Raw genomic sequence first — 19,032 nt, 5'->3', positions numbered from 1 at the left:
TCTGCTGCGGTGCCTGTTCTTGGAGTTAGCAACATCCAAGAACCCGAAGAGGAGAGTCCGGCCCCTAGCCCTGCCGCCAGTGTAGTGGAAATGATAACTGATGATGATGATGGCAGCAGCACCCGTTCTTCTCTGGGTGAGTATCTTAATGTTGTTCGTGTGTAATTTAAGTTGAGTAGGCTAACCACGTTATTAAATTAATGCATGTAAGGTGAACTAGCAAACACCGTCGTAGTTACATGCGGCTTTCTTCTTGTTTGATGGCAGATACTCCCTTCATCCTGGCCAAAAAGGCTAAAATGACGAAAGAAAAAGTGGACGAAATTCACAGGGCAGTGACAAAATTTATAGTCAAAGATCTCCATCCATTTTCAACGGTGGAGTCACCATCATTCAGGTGAAAAATGTTGTATTACTCTGACATAAAAAATAGACTGCATAATACTGTAAAGGTTAATATGTATGGAACGCCAGGACTGCCATAATGAATTAATTAAATACACCATTAAATAATTAATTAAATGTGGCAATAATTAATTAAAATTGGAATTAATTAATTAAATAAATAGTTATGACACATGTAATTAATTAATTATTGACACATTTAATTAATTATTTATGTATTTCACATTTTAATTAATTATTGACACATTTCATTAATTATTGACACATTTAATTAATTATTTAATGATATATTTATTTATTTCATTTTGGCAGTCCTGACGCCTGGCTCTCATCATGAAATAATTTTATCTGTCAGCCTCACCCATCAAACTCAGGGGGCGGGGTTAACGCTGATCGAGTCAAAACCATTGCTTTGGCCTGGTGGCCATTGTTTCTAGCACACAACAACCGGCATGTGGAAGCTAACAGAACTGAGCTTTGAAAAACCCTGTTTGTGTGTCACCAAATACCGTTTTAATATTTTTTTAGCCGAGAATGTAGTGGTTTAATCTTCATGTGTCTGGTCGGTTTGTCAAGATACAGCCTCTTTGCAAAAGTGTTTCGATGATTTCGGAGATGTCTGCCCAGTCTCACGGCAAAGCGTGGGATAGACCCGCTCGCCTCGCAAGCAATCCCACCGACAAAGCGCAGGCCCCGGTACACAGCTGTAGTAACCCCCGCTGACTTCTTTTACTGAGGTTATATTTATCGATGTTTTATTTCCTGATGTTCTTATGTGTCCTACGTGTTTCAGTCGCCAATTCTGAATTATAACTAACATTAAAAACATGTTTAAGGAGGAGAGAGAGCAAATAAATCTGTTTAACATCTGATCTTTGGGTTTTTGTTCAGTAATCAGCGTGACCTGTGTATAAACACATAAAAGAGATAACGTTGGTGTTTCCGTCATGTAGTAACTGCTGGCTTTAACTGTACAAAGGTTGTTCGACACTATGAAACACATACAGACTTCATGATGTTCGGCTAATATTTTTATTGTGAATATTAATCATGCTGACCTCGCTCTGTACACCACGCAGCGAGGTCAGCATATCCACGATATCCTCAGCTCCATGAGTTAACACAAAGTTTCCCAGCTGACTATCTAACTGCCAACTATTCCAGAGACGTGAAAATATACAGCATAAAGAAAAGTGTAAGAGACTCAGCAGCAGATTAGAATAACAGTTATACATTTAATAAATCACCAAATGAATCCAAGAAACGAGCAAACCTGTTCCGACAATTTGAATTTGTATTCCCTCAGCTGCAGACTCGCTGCTGTTTAAATGTTTGAAAAGGAAGATTAGATATAAAAAACGTCAAACATAGACTCAGTCTGCCTTCACATTTGATATGAGGCCAGCACGTATAGTGGCCTCAGCAGGCTATTACTGAAATACACGTGCTATATCATAAACTATGATATAAACAGGGAGGTCCTATTAACATGTTTAGTTTTAAAGGACACCTTCCTGCCTTTAGTCTCATTCATGAGCAGCATTAGTTTTCTTCTAACATCCAGAAGTCTGCACAATGTGTTTCATAGTTTGTAACAAGCCTTTGACAGGTAAACATAACATGACCGAAAAAGCAAAAAAAAAAAAAAGAAAAAAAAAAGAGAGAGAGTGTTGACATAAGAAGAGAAAATTCTCTCAATTATGGAGACAGACAAATGGTTCATTTATGTTTGATGTGTGTTTATTCCTCCCTAAATATCGTCGGTGAAGTTCGCCATGCATGTCAGATTTTCCTGCGCATTTTTATACCTCTGCCAACAGAGAGAGAAAAAAAATCACATTCTAACAGACAGCTGGTGCTTAGAATACAGTTGAATAACTATTAAAAAACAGATGATATTTAGATGATAGTTCAGTCTAACACATGTGCCAGTGAACCATTAAACGTCTGTGAAACTATGCAGTTATGAAACGTAACTTTAACCTCAGCCAAACCGATTTGCTCAGTTGTAAATAAAACAGCGAAGTAAACGTGACCCGACAGACAGAACCTGAGTGAATGAAGTCCAGCGTTTAACCACTGAGAGCTAAAACTCAGCTGAGGTTTGAAAGCTGTGTGCCGGTGATTGGACATCAGCCGCTGATAAAGCTGTTCGCCTATAAAGTGCTCTGTAAGGAAACAAGCTCCAGCAGCTCTGCGCTCGGGGAAAACACTATATTTACTTATCTTGTGCAGTTAAACTGTGACTATCACCAGGTAACTAGGCGTGTTTCTTGAATTAGCAGCAGGTGTTAAACAGCTGACAGATGAGGAGGAGGATGCATGCAGGTAAACTGAGGGTCTGCTGAGCTGATCGCTGGTTTCGTGAGAAAAATGTCAGCTCGTTCTTTATGTTACAGAAGCACAGAGACACAAGACCAGGCGGAAAGAGACGATCGTTCGGTGAAAATGAGAATCTGCGAATGCAACATGTGGAACACGGAGAGTGGAATATGTAAACAAACCGGTTAATGTACCCCCTCGGTGCGCTCTGCATGCTAACTGTTAGCAGAGCTAGTGAAATCTCTGAAAACATCTGAGCACTTTTGCAAACATGTTCTATGTTGACAACCTGACCAGACATACGTCGCGACATTCGCGGCTAAAACACTGTTAAAAGTGTAGCTGGTGACAGAAAAACGGGGTATTTTAAAACTACACCACCACCATTGCTGCTTGTGATTTGATCTGCATTCTGGGATACCTGGCTGCCCCAAGTCTACACAAGCAATCGATTTTCTAGGATCGACCTGTTTTGACTTACTTTGCACGGCAACCAATCAAATGTTAGAGAAGCTGCATGGGCAGCGTTAACCCCGCCCCCTGAGTTTGATGGGTGAGGCTGACAGATAAAATTATTTCATGACGAGAGCCAGGCGTCAGGACTGCCAAAATGAAATAAATAAATATATCATTAAATAATTAATTAAATGTGTCAATAATTAATTAAATGTGTCAATAATTAATTAAAATGTGAAATACATAAATAATTAATTAAATGTGTCAATAATTAATTAATTACATGTGTCAATAATTAATTAAAATGTGAAATACATAAATAATTAATTAAATGTGTCAATAATTAATTAATTACATGTGTCATAACTATTTATTTAATTAATTAATTCCAATTTTAATTAATTATTGCCACATTTAATTAATTATTTAATGGTGTATTTAATTAATTCATTATGGCAGTCCTGGCGTTCCATAAATATGTTCATAGCTGCTTAGCTTTGTAAGTCTTCTCTAAATATTATAAGTAAACTATATTTGAATAAAAGGTGAGTTATATGTTTTTTTTTCTTTTTTGTTTTGTTTTTTTTCTTCAATTCAGGGAGATGTCCTCTGCCCTTAATCCGAGGTATCAGCCCCCATCCAGGGATGATCTATCCAACACACTTATACCTGCTTGGTATTGTGTGGAGAAAAGCAACCTCATCCAGAATTTGGCACAGGTTAACAAGGTCGCTATCACCTGTGATGGATGGACCAGTATTGCTCAGGACCATTTCCTCACAGTGACTGTTCACTACATCTACAAAGGCAAAATGAAGCAGAATGTGCTCAGCACTGAAGCAGTTTATGAGTCACAAACAGGTCCAGTTGTCGCTAAAGAAATATCAAGCGTTGTGGAGCAATTTCACTTGGGAGGGAAAATAATTGCTGCCACTGTAGATAATGCCTGCAACATGGATGTTGCTTTGAAAAAATTGGACTTTTTAAAAGTGGGATGCTTTGCTCATACCCTCAACCTGGCCGCACAAAAGGTGTATGACATTCCTGCAGTTTCCAGCTGGTGTGCCAAAATCCGTTCAGTTGTGGTGTGGCTCAAACGTTCATCCTTGAGCAAAACTGTGCTCAGAGAAAAGCAGCGAATCCTGAGTAAGTAGCACATGCAGTTACATATCAAGAAGTATTGTTATTCATATTACCTTTTTTATAGTAATTTAAAAAAATGTTTGTGTCTATCTGTGCTTTAGATTTGCCAGAGCATAATGTAATTCTTGACGTTAAGACGCGCTGGAATTCTCTCTTCCTAATGGTGGAGAGATTTATGGAGCAGTTTGATGCAATCCAGGCAGCTGCTCTGGATCAACGGCTGAGGAAGCCTATGGAGAAGGACAAGTAAGTGAATGACATGAGCATCACTTGCAAGAGCTAAATAACGTCATTTACCTTTAACATTGTGAATATTTTTCAACAGACTAGAAAGGTTCACACACACTGATTTAATCAAGGCAGAGGAGTTTATTAAGTGCATGCAAGTCCTGTACACGTCAACCATGTGTGTCTCAAGTGACAAGTCACCCACATGCAGCCAAATCATCCCCATCCTGGCCAAGCTGGAGGCACATTTCAGCCGATGTGATGAAGACAGTGTTTTCACCTCTTCAATAAAAGAGAAAGTCTGGGGTAGTCTGCAGAAAAGATATCAGGTATTTGCAGACAATGTCAATGCGCATGGAAAATAGGGTTACCTTTTTTCAGTATCAGCTCCTATGTTATATCTTGTTTTACTTAAAGGATGAAAACCTTCAGAAATTTCTGAAGGAGGCCACGATGATGGACCCACGTTTTAAAGGCAGGCTAGCTGGTGAGGCAGCTACTGACATCTGGGACAGGTTGGAGAAGGCAGCAGTTGCAAATGCCACAGTAGCAGTTGCGCAGGTATTTTCATTGTGTGTGTACAATCTTGTCCTTTTGCATCATGATGTAGTTTCTATGTTGAAGGAATGCTCTTTTACTATCTGTGTGTCCATAGCCTCCCACTGAGGACCCCAAAGCACACAGCGAGGTGGATGATGCTGACATGGACAAGCCAGAAAAATATGTAATTTCAGATTTTTTCTAACACAACCACTACATTCTAAAAGTGATCTTTATTTATTTTGCAAACCTCACACATCTTTTTTTGTTGTTTTTCAGCTAAGTAAGGTCCAGAAGTCACCCTTAGAAAAACTGTTTGAGGATGAAGACAGAGAGCTTCAACAGGCTGCTTCTCAAGCGGGTAGAGTCCCCTCAATCACAGAGCAGGTACATAAGGAGCTTCAAATATACAAAAGACTGCCAGGAATTACCTCTGGACAAGACCCTGTGGCCTGGTGGTGGAGTAAGAGGGATACACTCCCCAATTTATCTGCCCTATCAGAAAAATACTTGTGTGTCCCAGCCTCATCAACGCCTTCTGAAAGTGTTTTCTTTTGTGCTGGGCATGCCATCAGCCAAGAGCGATGCCGTATAGCTCCAGAAAAGGCTAATATGATTATCTTCTTGCAAAAAAACTGCTAAACATCACAGGTTTCATGACAAAGTTTGTTTTCAATTGTTTAAGCACTGGTTCCAAAGACGTTATGTTTTATTGACAGAAAGGGCTAACTTTGTTATAATTTTGCTTAAAAAAATTACTGGGGAAAATAAAAACACGAGGTTTTTGGACGAAGTTTGTGTTCTTTATTCTTTAAGCACCGGTTCGAGCACCGTTTAAGCACCGGCACCGTTTCAAAAGTACCGTTTTGGCACCGGTATCGGATAAAACCTAAACGATACCCATCCCTACTATTATCACACCCAGAAATTTTGTATCCGAAACTTGCTCTATTTCAACATTGTTTACTAATAATTTTGCTCCTGCATCTTTTTTACAATTTCCGAATAACATAAATGTAGTTTTTTCCAAATTTAATGATAGCTTATTTCTATCAAACCATGTTTTCAGTTTAATCATTTCTTGTGTGACAATTTCCAAAAGCTGCTGTAAGTTCTCTCCAGCACAAAAAATATTTGTATCATCTGCAAATAGAATAAACTGTAATATATCTGATGTTCTGCATATATCATTGATATAGAGGATAAACAGCTTTGGTCCCAATACTGACCCCTGCGGAACTCCACAAACAATGTCCATACACTCTGATTGATATTCCCCAATTTTCACAAATTGCTTCCTGTCTCTCAAATAACTCTTTACCCATTCTAACACCACTCCTCTAATGCCGTAGTACTCCAGTTTATCAAGTAATATGTCATGATTAATTGTGTCAAAAGCTTTTTTTAGGTCAATGAATACACTAACTTTTATCTATATTGTTGGTGATATTTTCGATCAGTTCCATTAATGCCAATGATGTTGATCTATTTGATCTGAAACCATACTGACTATCCATTATTATTTTGTGTTTATCTATAAATTTGTCAAGTCTATTACTAAAGACTTTTTCCAGTATTTTTGAAAATTGAGAAAGTAGAGAGACAGGCCTATAATTTGTGAATTGGTGTCTGTCACCATTTTTAAACAGTGGTGTTACTTTAGCTGTTTTCATTTGTTTTGGGAATGTACCAGTTTGTAAGGACAAATTGCAAATGTGTGTTAAGGGTTTGGAAATGCCCTCTATCACTCTCTTAACGATTTCCATATCAATGTCGTCAGAGTCTGTAGAGTTTTTTGTTTGTGATTTCCCAACAATATCAATGATTTCCATTTCTTCCACCACCGTTAAGAACATTGAATGAGGATTGCGGTCAATGAGTCTAGTTTCTTTCTCTACAGAATCTGTTATATCAGGAATTGTTTCAACCAAGTCTGGCCCAACACTTACAAAGAATTTATTGAACTCATTTACCACATCTCTCATATTAGTAATATTTCTATCATTATTTGCGAAATACGAAGGATAGTCTGCCTGCCCCGAGCCCTTTTTGATGATGGTATTTAATGTTTTCCAGATCCCTTTAATATTATTTTTATTCATAATCAGTAATTTTTCATAGTATTCCTTTTTACATGACCTTAAAATACTCGTTAATTTATTTTTATATTTCTTGTATTTATTTTCAGCTTCTGTACTTCTGTTCATTATAAATTCTCTGTATAAGGTATTTTTCTTCTTACATGCATTTTGCAATCCTTTTGTAATCCATGGGCACTCTGCATATTTTTGTTTTTTACTATATTTCTTTACTGGGCAATGACTATTATATAACAGTTTAAATTTTCCTAAAAAAATCTCATAAGCTTTATCAATATTTTTTTCCTTATACAGCATCTCCCATTCTTGCTTGAGTAAATCACTTTTGAATGCGTTTATTGACTCTTCTGTTCTCACTCGTTTGTATTTTATTGTGTTTTGCTGTCACATTTCAGACGCTGATAAGTCTTCACATATTCCGCACCAAAACTTCTAAACTGGTGGACAGGACCTAAGAGCGTGAATATAATTGTCTGGTGTATTGGCTTGACAATGTGAGCATCCGATGACCCGTATAGTGCACTCTACAGTATGTAATGTTTTGTATTGAATTAATTGCAGAATGGAATTTCTATTTAAATGAAAGGTTTTTATGCATACCTGAGATCAGAAGTTTCAGTCTAAGTTGACTGATAAATCTATTTCCCATTTTGCAATAGGAAGTGATATTGATTCATATGTTTTAGAAAGCATTCTGTATATTTTGGACAGTAATTTGGGGTTTTAAGAGTAAGAAACTGTACCACACTTGGTGGTGTTTGTGATTCGACTGGGTTTAAATTTCTTTTTTACTATGTATTTAATTTGTTGATATTCTAAAAATCTTTTCTTGTTGAGCCCATATTGTGTAAACAGTCTGTCAAACGGAATAAATTCTGTTCCTTCTAATATATGTTCTAAGTATTTGATTCCTATACAACTCCAATCTGGAAAGTTAATCATATTATGTCAGGGTTGTTCCAGATAGGTGTACGTTTGTGTTACGGGTCCCAAGGATGAAGACCATGATGACAAATATGTTACCTATATAAGCAGGTGAAGAGCGGAGTAAGGAAGACAAGATGCGTCTCTGTTTTCCTCCAGAACGTGTCTGAGTCTGATTTATTTCACACAAATAAATGCTATATAAACACTAAACATGAGCTTTCAATATACCAGTCAGCTGGTTCCTCGTTCACATCAATTACATTTACTTATTTCACAACCTCAGCGAAATATACTCTCTTTACTGGTTCAGTTTCTCTAATTAACACCTTCTTTCCATAACAGTTACATTCCTTACTCATATCAATAAACACATCACATTGTCTTCTGTAGTGTCTTACTGTCTAAACAGTTATATTCAATTACAGCATCGGTAAATACATCACATTTGTTCCCCTTAGTAATTTACTGGCAATATCACTATTCAGTGCATCACGAAACCCAGCCTGTTGAATTAACCTGTTAATGCATCTGTTAGCTACACAGAATTTCTCGGAATGCTTGTGTTACACTAGCTAACTCAGTCACTTTAACATAACTATTAACAAGTAACCAGTGATGGGAATAACGGTGTTACAAGTAACGACGTTACTAACGGTGTTACTTTTTTCAGTAACGTGTAATCTAACAGTTCGCATACCGCCACAACAGGTCCACTGATGATGCCATAGCCCTGACACTACATACTGCCCTGTCACACCTGGAGAAGAGAGACACATATGTGAGAATGCTGTTTGTAGATTACAGCTCAACATTCAATACCATCGTTCCCTCGAAGCTGGACAGGAAACTGCAGGATCTAGGACTGAGCAGCTCCCTCTGCAGCTGGATCCTTAACTTCCTGTCTGACAGACGCCAAGTGGTCAGACTGGGCAGCATCACCTCATCCCCCATCACACTGAACACTGGTGCTCCACAGGGGTGTGTACTGAGCCCTCTCCTGTACTCACTCTACACCTACGACTGCACGGCCACTAACAACTCCAACATCATTGTGAAGTTTGCGGACGACACTACAGTGGTGGGTCTTATCACCAATGGTGATGAGACGGCTTACAGGGAGGAGGTCAGCGCCCTGACCCACTGGTGTCAAGACAACCATCTCACCCTCAACGTCGCAAAGACAAAGGAGTTGATAGTGGACTTCCGGAGGTGCAGAGAAGTACACACCCCCATCACCATCAACGGCGCTGCTGTGGAGAGAGTGAGCAGCTTCCGGTTCCTTGGTGTACATCTGGCTGAGGATCTTACATGGTCAGTACACACAAACAAAACAGTGAAGAAGGCGCAGCAGCGCCTCTTCTTTCTCAGGAGACTGAAAAGATTTGGCATGAGCCCCCGCATCCTCAGGACCTTCTATCACTGTACCATTGAGAGCATCCTCACTGGATGCATCACCACCTGGTATGGCAACAGCACCGCCTACAACTGCAAAGCTCTCCAGCGAGTAGTGCGGTGCTCTGAACGGATAATTGGAGGTGAGCTTCCCTCCCTCCAAGACATCTACAGGAAGCGGTGCCTGAGGAAAGCGGGGAGGATCATCAAGGACTCCAGTCACCCCAGCCAAACTGTTCAGACTACTTCCCTCAGGAAGGAGGTTCTGCAGCATCCGGTCCCGTACCAGCAGACTGAGAGACAGCTTCTTCCACCAGGCCATCAGACTGCTGAACACGTCATAGACACCTCACCTCCACTACTGGAACTTCAACATTATGCACTCCGTACTGTACAGTAATGCCACTGTTTTGCACATGTCTCAACTCTGTATATTTTTATATATTTTATTTTATTGTTTACTCTATTTAATTTGTAAAATATGTGTATACACACACACACACACACACACGCGTAGAAAAATATTTACTATACACATCCAGAAATGCATATACTATTATATATTGTACATATATTTATTAGTTTCAGATGTAGCCATTCTTGTATTTTGCTTGTTTACGTTATTGTATTTTGCACAACTCTGTTGCTTGTGAAGCTCGCACACAAGAATAAAAGTGATTTGATTTGATATCTAATTACTATTCCTATCGTTACAATGCCGTTGCAGTTATTAACAAGAAAATGCGGTCCGTTACTATTTTTCAACAAACAGACGGTTGAAGCTGTGTTCAGCTTACCGCATCTTATATCAGTTGCACGGAAGTAGCTGACTACGTAAGTAATCTGGACGCTACAGCTTTAAGCAGCTGCGCACGCTCCCGCGGACTGTAATCACAATTACTGTCTAGCACAATACCTGGAGCTAAGGGGGCAAAACAATCACATGAGTCCTGCTGTTTGACTGAGGAAGAATAAAGTAGTCGTGGTAAGCCAATAACATGACCACTTAAAGACAAAGCAACAAGGTGATATATACCAGTTTTTAAATTGTGTTGATAGGCCACGTAAAACCAGAGTCATGATAAACAATATATACGTGGCGCTTTTTCCTCAATAGTTTGGTCACATTTACTGTCTAAGGACAGCGCTAGCAAGCACTCTCTGCTTATGACCCCCCCCCCCCCCCCCCCCCCCCACACACACACACACACACAAAAACAACCCCTATATGAACCATTAGCTGAGTCGACTTCAGTTCAGTCCCCTGTGCCACTTCAGACTTCAGTTCAGTCCCTTGTAGCAATTCAGTTCCCTGGTCAGCCACACACTCACCCACCTAGTCAGCCTAATGTTCAGCCAGGGGTCCCCACACCCTCTGGCTCTGCATCTGCTCCTGCTGGAAGCTCGGGAGGGCCTGGCCAGCACTTCCTCGTCTCCACTGGGGGTTCCGGAGGGCCCGTCCAGCAACCTGCCTCCGCTGGAGGGTCTGAGGGGCCCGCCCAGCCATCAACAGCTTCATCCTCATCTGGTCCAGCCATCAGCAGCTTCCTCCTCATCTGGTCCAGCCATCAGCAGCTTCATCCTCATCTGGTCCAGCCTCCGAGCCTTCATCCTCGTCTGGTCCAGCCTCCGAACCTTCATCCTCGTCTGGTCCAGCCTCCAAGCCTCCTTCGTCGCCGCCGCCGTCCGCACAGCCAGCCCCCTGATCTGTTTCCACGCCGCCGCCGCCATTGCCGTCCGCACGGTCGGCTGCCTGAACTGAACTGTGTTTGGGCTGTGTTCTTGGGCTCCGGTGTTTACTGTGCACTGCTTTTGTTTTCTGTTCCATTTGAAAAATGTATTGATAGCAATGTTGACTATTATTACACATGAAAAAAAACAACTACACGTAAAATAATCACACTGTGACGCCTCTGCCTTTGTAAATGGAGGGACAGTAACTGCGTGTGTATATTTAAGCGTGTAAAACCTGAAGATTAATAGTAACAGTATTTTGTCTCTATCTCCCATTCTGCAATTCACCTCATGTAAACAATAACGTGGCGCACAGCGTGACGTGAAAAAAGGCACATACCTTTGACGTTGATTGGCGAACTCTGTATTCCTCGTCCGCGCGTAAACGCAAAAAAGGAGTTTAAAAAATCTCAGTTTTCGGTGATTCGAAACGCCGTTTACGTGTGGACGAAACAGCTGTGTTTTCAAAAATACCCGTGTAGGTGCTGACATAGCCTAAAAGAGTTAGTAGTTTATTTTATTACTACCTGTAACTTATTGCAGATTACTTGTATTTGCTTAATTGTTTACTAAATGCTTGAGGTGTGAAATAAACCGCAATGGAGCAAAATATGGGTATGGCCTGCATTTGTATAGCGCTTTTCTAGTCCATAGGACCCCAAAGCGCTTTACACTACATTCAGTCATCCACCCATTCACACACACTGGCGATAGCAAGCTACATTGTAGCCACAGCTGCCCTGGGGCGCACTGACAGAGGCGAGGCTGCCGGACACAGGCGCCACCGGGCCCTCTGACCACCACCAGTAGGCAAACATGGGGTTAGTATCTTGCCCAAGGATATTTGGCATGCAGCCAGGATGCAGCCTGGGATCGAACCACCGACCTTCTGATTAGTGGCTGACCTGCTCTGCCACCTGAGCTACAGCCACCCCCTGAAAATATGGGTATGTGTGGTTGGAGGATGTGTTTGTGTGTGTGGCAATGTGTGTGTGTGTGTGTGTGGGAACCACTGCCTCAAGCTGTGTGTTTCCTCGTGTGCCTCTCTGTCAAGTGTAAGTTTATATTTTCCCAGTTTAGTTTTGTATGCTTTTCCCCTGTCAGCAAATAAAGCTGAGTTTTTTGAGTTCATCCCTCGCGTCTGAGTGCCTGCATCTTGGGTCCTACTCCTGCCTGCCACACAGCGTTTCATGACAACATGTTTGTGGTTGTTACAGTAAAAAATAACTTTTTCTACTATGATTTTATGTTTTTTGTCTGATTATAGATCAATTGTGTTAATACAGTGTGTCAAAATGAAAACATGACTGTAAATTCAGACATGGGACGTTGTGCTGAAAAGGATGATACCAAACAAGTGTTGACGTTAAATTTATCATATCAAATGTTTATATGCTGATTATATTGCTTCATATGAGAAAGGCCTAACTCTGAGTACACTCTGTGCCAAAAAGTGCTGCTGTTGCAGAGCGTGCTTTTGCAGCTAAAATGAAGTGAAAGTGAAACCAACTAGGCTGTTTGATCGAAACTTAAAGTGTGGTGTGACATGAGAGCAAGTATATAAATAACTAGGCTTCCGTTTGTGCTTCAGACCTGGGGCTGTGTGCTGTGTGCTCAGGTCTCCATATTCCAGAAAATGTAAATAAAGATCATTTTTTAAAGTAAAAGACCACTTTTGAGCCGTGTTTTCTTGGCCCTAAGAATCAAAAGAACTGGAATTAACACAAGGCAAAGTAAATAGTTTTTAAAGGTAAAATGTGGAGGGAAAATCAAAAGTAGTTAAAAATGGCCAATTATACCCTGGACCCAGGAGGTTAAACGTTTTTTTTAAAGTAACGCAATAGTTACTTTTCATGTAATTAATTACTTTTAGAATATTGTAACTCAATTGCTAACTCAGTTACTTTTTTGAAGAAGTAACTAGTAACTATAATTAATTACTTTTTCAAAGTAACTTGCACAACACTGTAAGTAACTCAGGCGGACCGCCTTAAATTCTCTCATTCACATTACCATGGGTAACTGTGGTAACAATAAACAACTTTTTCAGTACAAACACCATTTACCAACCTGTAAAAGCAGGTGAAGAGTGGAGTAAGGAAGACACAATGCATCTCTGTTTTCCTCTAGAACGTGTCTGAGGAAGCAGCAGAAGGTGGGCTCCACTTACTGCACCCCGAAACCCTAGAGCAGCCACCAACGTTCCGCCCTTACTGCTTTCTAACATAAAATGACTCCCTTTTACATGGGTTTCTATTCTTTTAAAGTAACTGAAAATGAGTACATATAGTAATGAAAAATGTCCCATAACACAAGTGTTTTACACAAAATAATATTAATGTGGCCATTCCCTCACCGGGGTGCCACATTTGCATGGGATTAATGAAGACTGTGTCAATTTTAGAAACTCCCCCCATGCTGTCAGAGAGCTGATGTGGATGCTTTTAAAGCATTCATGTCGCTTGATGTAGGTATGTTTTAGCCATCCTGAGATAAATTGAAGCCTGTTGGCTAAGAAGTAGTGCTGAAAGTTAGGTAGATCTAATCCTACTCTATCCTTGGTCCTTAGACAGGTCATGTGATCTAGTCCACTCTGTTTGGAAGACTTTCAAAGACTCTCAGGTGTCTGAGAACTGAACAGGTGACCTCACCTGAGCTGCTGCTCGCAGACCAGCTGAGCTTTGATCACCGAGCGGACATTACCATGGTTTCCCTTCACAAACTCTTCCACACACTTCACATAGCTGAAACACACACACACACACACACACACACACACACACACACACACACACACACACACACACACACACACACACACACACACACATTTGTTACACATCTGGGTGTCAATCAGACGTCATTTACATGTCTGCATTTTTTTCAGGTCAAAAACAGACTTCAAATATTGACTGAAGATCAATTTTAATATGGAAAATGTGAACAAGCAGTGAAGGCTTTATGAAGAATTTTATTTAAATAAGTTTGTGGAACAATTTATTGCTGAGCTCTACCATTTTTATTTAAAGTGGAAAACGTTACAATATAGTTATATTAGTGCTGTCAGTGTTAATCTCGTTAAAATGACATTAACGCCATAACCACATTATCGTTGCTCCATTAGCAAGTTAACACGGATCGCCCCGTGCAAGGGGCTGCAGGGTGCTAATGCGTTAACAAGGTAACAACGTTAACACGTTGACGCCATGCAGCCCTCGCACAGGGCGATCCGCGTTAACTCGCTAACGGAGATTTGTCATGTTAATGCCGTTATGGCGTTAACTTCATGTTAACGGGATTAATGCTGACAGCATTAAGTTATATATTTGTAGTAAATATTCAGTGAGCATGGGAGGAATGATGCCGTAACATAAAAAGTAAGTTCAAGATTAGCGAACCACATAGTACGACTGTACCTGTACATGAAGTTCTCAAGCTGAACTGTGAGCCTCTGAGCTTTTCTCTTGTCTTTGATGGCACAGCTGAACTCAGACAGGGAACCGGTCATCACCTGAAAACACAAACATCACAACACTAATCAACTTAACACAGACCGAGCCTCACCTGCACAATGGGTCTCACCTGAGCCTCACCTGTATGACGTCTACAGCCAGACAACTGAAGTAATAACCATCGATGATTTCGGGTGTCCTTCCACTCAGCCAGTTCTCTTGTTCCTTCTTCAGGGCAGTGTTCAGCCACAGCTTCACCTTTTCCTAAAGGAAACGTTTCACTTCACATTTGTTCTACAAATTATAATCAGACGCTGTTGAGTTATCATAGAGTCGGGGTTCTCTATGTAATCACCCCAGCAGAAAGCCGACCATCAGGCCAAAGCGAGAAGCCACCCTCAACAGTTTTAACATGGGGGGACAGAACTGAGTTGACCCGACAGCAGCATCAGTTCCTGCTGCTCTTTACCTCTTTGTGGGTCAGGTACTGCTCCTCCAGCAGCTTCAGCTCATTTTGCGGGAGCAGAGAACCCAGACAGGGCACCTTTATCTGTCCATCCAGCTCCGTATGTTCCAGGATTTCACTGCAATGAAACAACAGACATTCAAGATTACACCACTCGTCAACTCTGGCATTGCAAAAGTACACAAATACTAATGTGAATAACAGAAGAATGAACAAAAGAAAAAGACTAACAACAGGAGCCTATGGAGAGTCTACAAAGTTCCTCTACACTCGTTATTCATAGACCTGGTGTCTATAAATAACGAGTGTACATACACTAACAAAATTGACCAGTTGGCTCCACACCAACTCTGCACTACAGGAAAGCCCTGTCCCAGTCCTTAGACAGGTTCCAGAAACCAGCCACCTAACAGAGGCGGCTGTGGCAGAGGCTACAAACATAATGACCATATCTGAGTGTTTTTGTGATGTATACTTTGGAGACAGTAGCACTGACAAAAAGACAGGAGACAGAGGTGAAGATTTTCAGAGAGCAGTATAGACAGGATCACAAATGAGCTGCATTGAGCATGTGGAGAGGAGGGAGCGTGGAGGCTGGAGATACAGTTACCAGGCAGAAGGAGAAGAGCAAGACTTCAGAGGAGGATGTACTGAAGGAGGACATGCAGAGGGATGGTGTGACAGAGGAGTATTCTTGGATAGGAGGCAAATGATCTGTTGTGGGCTTACTTTTTGTTACTAGAGTATTTAAAAGTAGAATAGGAGGCAGAGCCTTCAGTTTTCAGGCCCTCTTCTGTGGAACCAGCTTCCAGTTTGTATTTAGGAGACAGGCACTATCTCTACTTTTAAGACTATAGTCTTAAAACTAGGAAAAGGAAAGGCAAGTTTGAAAGTTTGCTTCAAACTTTCCTTTTTGATAAAGCATGTAGTTACGGCTGGATCAGGTAACCCAGTGTTTTCCAACCACTGTTCCGTGTCACATAGGTGTGCCATGAGAGATTGTCAGGTGTGCCGTGGGAAATTATTTAATTTTAATTAATTGGTCCAAAAAATTCTAATCCAGAAGAGCCTAGTACGAGCGCTAGTCAAAAGAAAGCAAAAACGGTGAGCTCGCGGCAATACAGCGAAAGTTATCTTTCATTCGGATTTGCTTTCACTGGAGATCCGACTGCACCGACTCCGTTATGTTTGGTGTGTGGAGAAAAGCTCTCAAACAGTGCCATGGTCCCAAGCAAGCTCAAACGCCATTTCCACACAAAACATCCCTCACTTCAAAACAAGAACGGAGACTATTTTGTTTGCCTGCTTGAACACGCTGAGAAACAACTTTACTGAGAAAAAACACAAAGGTGTCTGAAAGAGCTCTCAAAGCTAGCCACTTAGTGGCTGAACTTATAGCAAAAAAACCACACCGTAGTAGAGACATTAATACACTACCTGCCTGCAAAGCCATTGTGAATGAGATGCTCGGACCTGATGCAGTTAAAGAAATAGCTCCCGAAAAAGTCCTGCTCTCAGATAACACAATTGCCAGACGTATTGATGACATGTCTGCAGACATCAAAAGTGTGGTTTTGGAGAAGATACGCTTCAGTGGGAGGTTTGCATTGCAACTTGATGAGTCTACGGACATTAGTAGACATTCCCAACTCTTGGCCAATGTGCATTTGTGGATGGAGAGTCCATCAGAGAAAACTGATGTGAACGCCAGGACCGTCACCTACAACGCGGGTCTCGCCACTGGTGATATGAGCGCCTTACAAAGCGGCCTCGTGCGGCGTGCGGCGCGCGGTATCTGGGATACCAGCTAACCTTTGTTGGACCCTGGCCCCAGCCTCACAGCGAAAGCGTTTCAGACGCCGGGGCAAACACAGCTGTCTGCTCGTGAAACTTAAGCCATACTTGGTGCGCTCTTCCCCAGCTCCTTGGAACGAACGTGGATCTGTGCTTCGCCATGTCTTTTCTCCATGCTCTCTGGAGCCCATCGATGCCTGGCTGGTGCCCGTTGTTGGCTCGGATCAGATGTCCCAGCCGCGAAAGATTTTCCCTCATCTTCGTCGGCGCGGTGCAAACCTACAGAACCTGCGGCCGCTGTGTCGGGTCTCGCAGTCAGCCAAGAACACGCTGACCTCCACCAGATTTGGATTGATGAACACTAGATCGCTGAGTAATAAAACTTTTATTTTAAAGGATTTTTTTATGACCCAAGGATTGGATTTCCTCTGTATAACTGAGACATGGTTGAGGGCCGGTGAGTCCAGCGTTTTCATAGATCTCTTACCAGATGACTGCTGCTTTTTAAACTCTCCTCGAATATCAGGCAGAGCAGGAGTTGTTTTTAAGAAGCAGTATAAATGTAAACCACTGTCCTTATCAACATCACCTAGTAGCTTTGAACTGAGTGTGTTTGAGCTAGGTTGCTGTCACACAGTGCTCTGTGCTGTGGGTTACAGACCCCCAAAATACAATAAGGACTTCTTAAATGACTTTTCTGATCAGTTGGCTGAAATTATGCCAAAATATGATCATGTCCTTATTACTGGGGACTTAAATATTCACGTGTGCTGCCCTGGCAAGCCAATGGCAAAGGACTTTTTAAATCTTATTGACTCTTTTGATCTTGTGCAACCTTTGTCTGTGCCTACCCAAAAATATGGGCACACGTTGGATCTTGTTTTAACTCACAATCTACCTGTCTCTAACTTAGAGGTTTGTGATATTGTATGGTCGGATCATAAGCCTGTCTTGTTTGAGGTTTCCCTTCCTTGTACCAAAGTTAATCCTCCTCCTGTTGTTGCTAGATGCTGTCGTATTTTTAACCCTTCCTCTGCTGGTCAGTTCTCTATTGTTTTTAATCAGAACTGCAGCCTTCCTGACTCCATATGTAATGATACAGAAGAGCTGAGTACATGATTTTACTCAGTCTGCCAAACTGTTTTAGATTCGGTGGCCCCTTTTAAACTTAGGCAAGTTAAAGCCAAATCTGAACCCTGGCTGAATGAAGACACTCTGTGCTGCCAGAAGAAAGTGTAGGAGAACTGAAAGTAAATGGAAGAAGGATCTACTTCAGGTGTCATACCAAATATTACAAAACTACTGGAATTCCTATCAGAAGACTGTACAAGATGCTAAGAGGAAACATTTTGCTGCTATTATTCAGTCAAATTGTCGTAAGCCTCATGTCTTATTTAAGACTATTGACAGGGTCCTTCATGCTCCACAGACTGTTGGTGTCGAGTCCTCTCAGGAAATTTGTGAAAACTTCCTACACTTCTTTATTGATAAAGTGCTATCTGTGAAAGCGCAGATTTCCCTGTCCGTTCTTCTTTTTCTTCCTGATTCTTCCTCTACTGGGAGTTGACAGGTTCAACATAGGTTATGTTACTGATAGTGTCTGGCCAGCGAATGTGGAGAATCCTTCTGAGACAGCTGTTCTGGAATGTCTGGATTTCTCTGTTTGAGGTTTGTTTGTCTTACAAGTTTCAGCCCCATACAGCTGGACTGACTTCATGTTGGAGTTGAACAGTCGGATCTTGGCAGTGTTGGTCAAGTTACTTGAAAAAAGTAATCAGTAACTAATTACTGATTACTTCCCCCAAAAGTAATCCCGTTACTTTACTGATTACTTATTTTCAAAAGTAATTAATTACTTAGTTACTTAGTTACTTTTTAAAAACATAATTTATAACCTGAATAGGTGATAAAACGATAGATCTGTCAAGCCAATTCTACTTTTTCTGCATAATCCATCATACAAAATGTAATCAAATGGAAAAGTCTCTTTTTTTTTAAACTTGTTTTATCCGTTTTAATCTTTTAACTTTATGCATCAAGCAAAAATTAAATTATATGCACCATTCTCTGACTT

General features: G+C 41.0%; 2 protein-coding genes across 2 annotated transcripts in view; one reads left to right on the top strand and one right to left on the bottom strand.

Annotated features, from left to right (window-relative positions):
* The window catches only part of LOC146652879 (tumor necrosis factor alpha-induced protein 2-like), a 64,509-nt gene that overhangs the window by 22,732 nt on the left and 22,745 nt on the right, over positions 1-19,032 (bottom strand). Inside the window, exons 5-8 of the mRNA XM_085382797.1 lie at positions 15,168-15,282; positions 14,840-14,962; positions 14,663-14,757; positions 13,898-13,990 (exon numbers count right to left, since the gene is read on the bottom strand). Coding sequence (XP_085238923.1) covers positions 13,898-13,990; positions 14,663-14,757; positions 14,840-14,962; positions 15,168-15,282 — 426 coding nt within the window. The remainder of the gene's footprint in view (positions 1-13,897; positions 13,991-14,662; positions 14,758-14,839; positions 14,963-15,167; positions 15,283-19,032) is intronic.
* On the top strand, positions 4,423-5,736 carry LOC146652880 (uncharacterized). The gene is made up of 5 exons (XM_085382820.1): positions 4,423-4,572; positions 4,652-4,883; positions 4,972-5,115; positions 5,210-5,278; positions 5,374-5,736. Exons 1-5 carry the CDS (start codon positions 4,487-4,489, stop codon positions 5,734-5,736), a joined length of 894 nt encoding a protein of 297 aa, XP_085238946.1. The 5' UTR covers positions 4,423-4,486.

Source organism: Rhamphochromis longiceps, linkage group LG15 (assembly GCF_057381845.1).
Source record: "Rhamphochromis longiceps isolate RC_006_pf linkage group LG15, R_longiceps_female_GT1.1, whole genome shotgun sequence".
Lineage (NCBI taxonomy): Eukaryota > Metazoa > Chordata > Actinopteri > Cichliformes > Cichlidae > Rhamphochromis > Rhamphochromis longiceps.
This window is presented reverse-complemented; position numbering and strand designations above follow the sequence as displayed.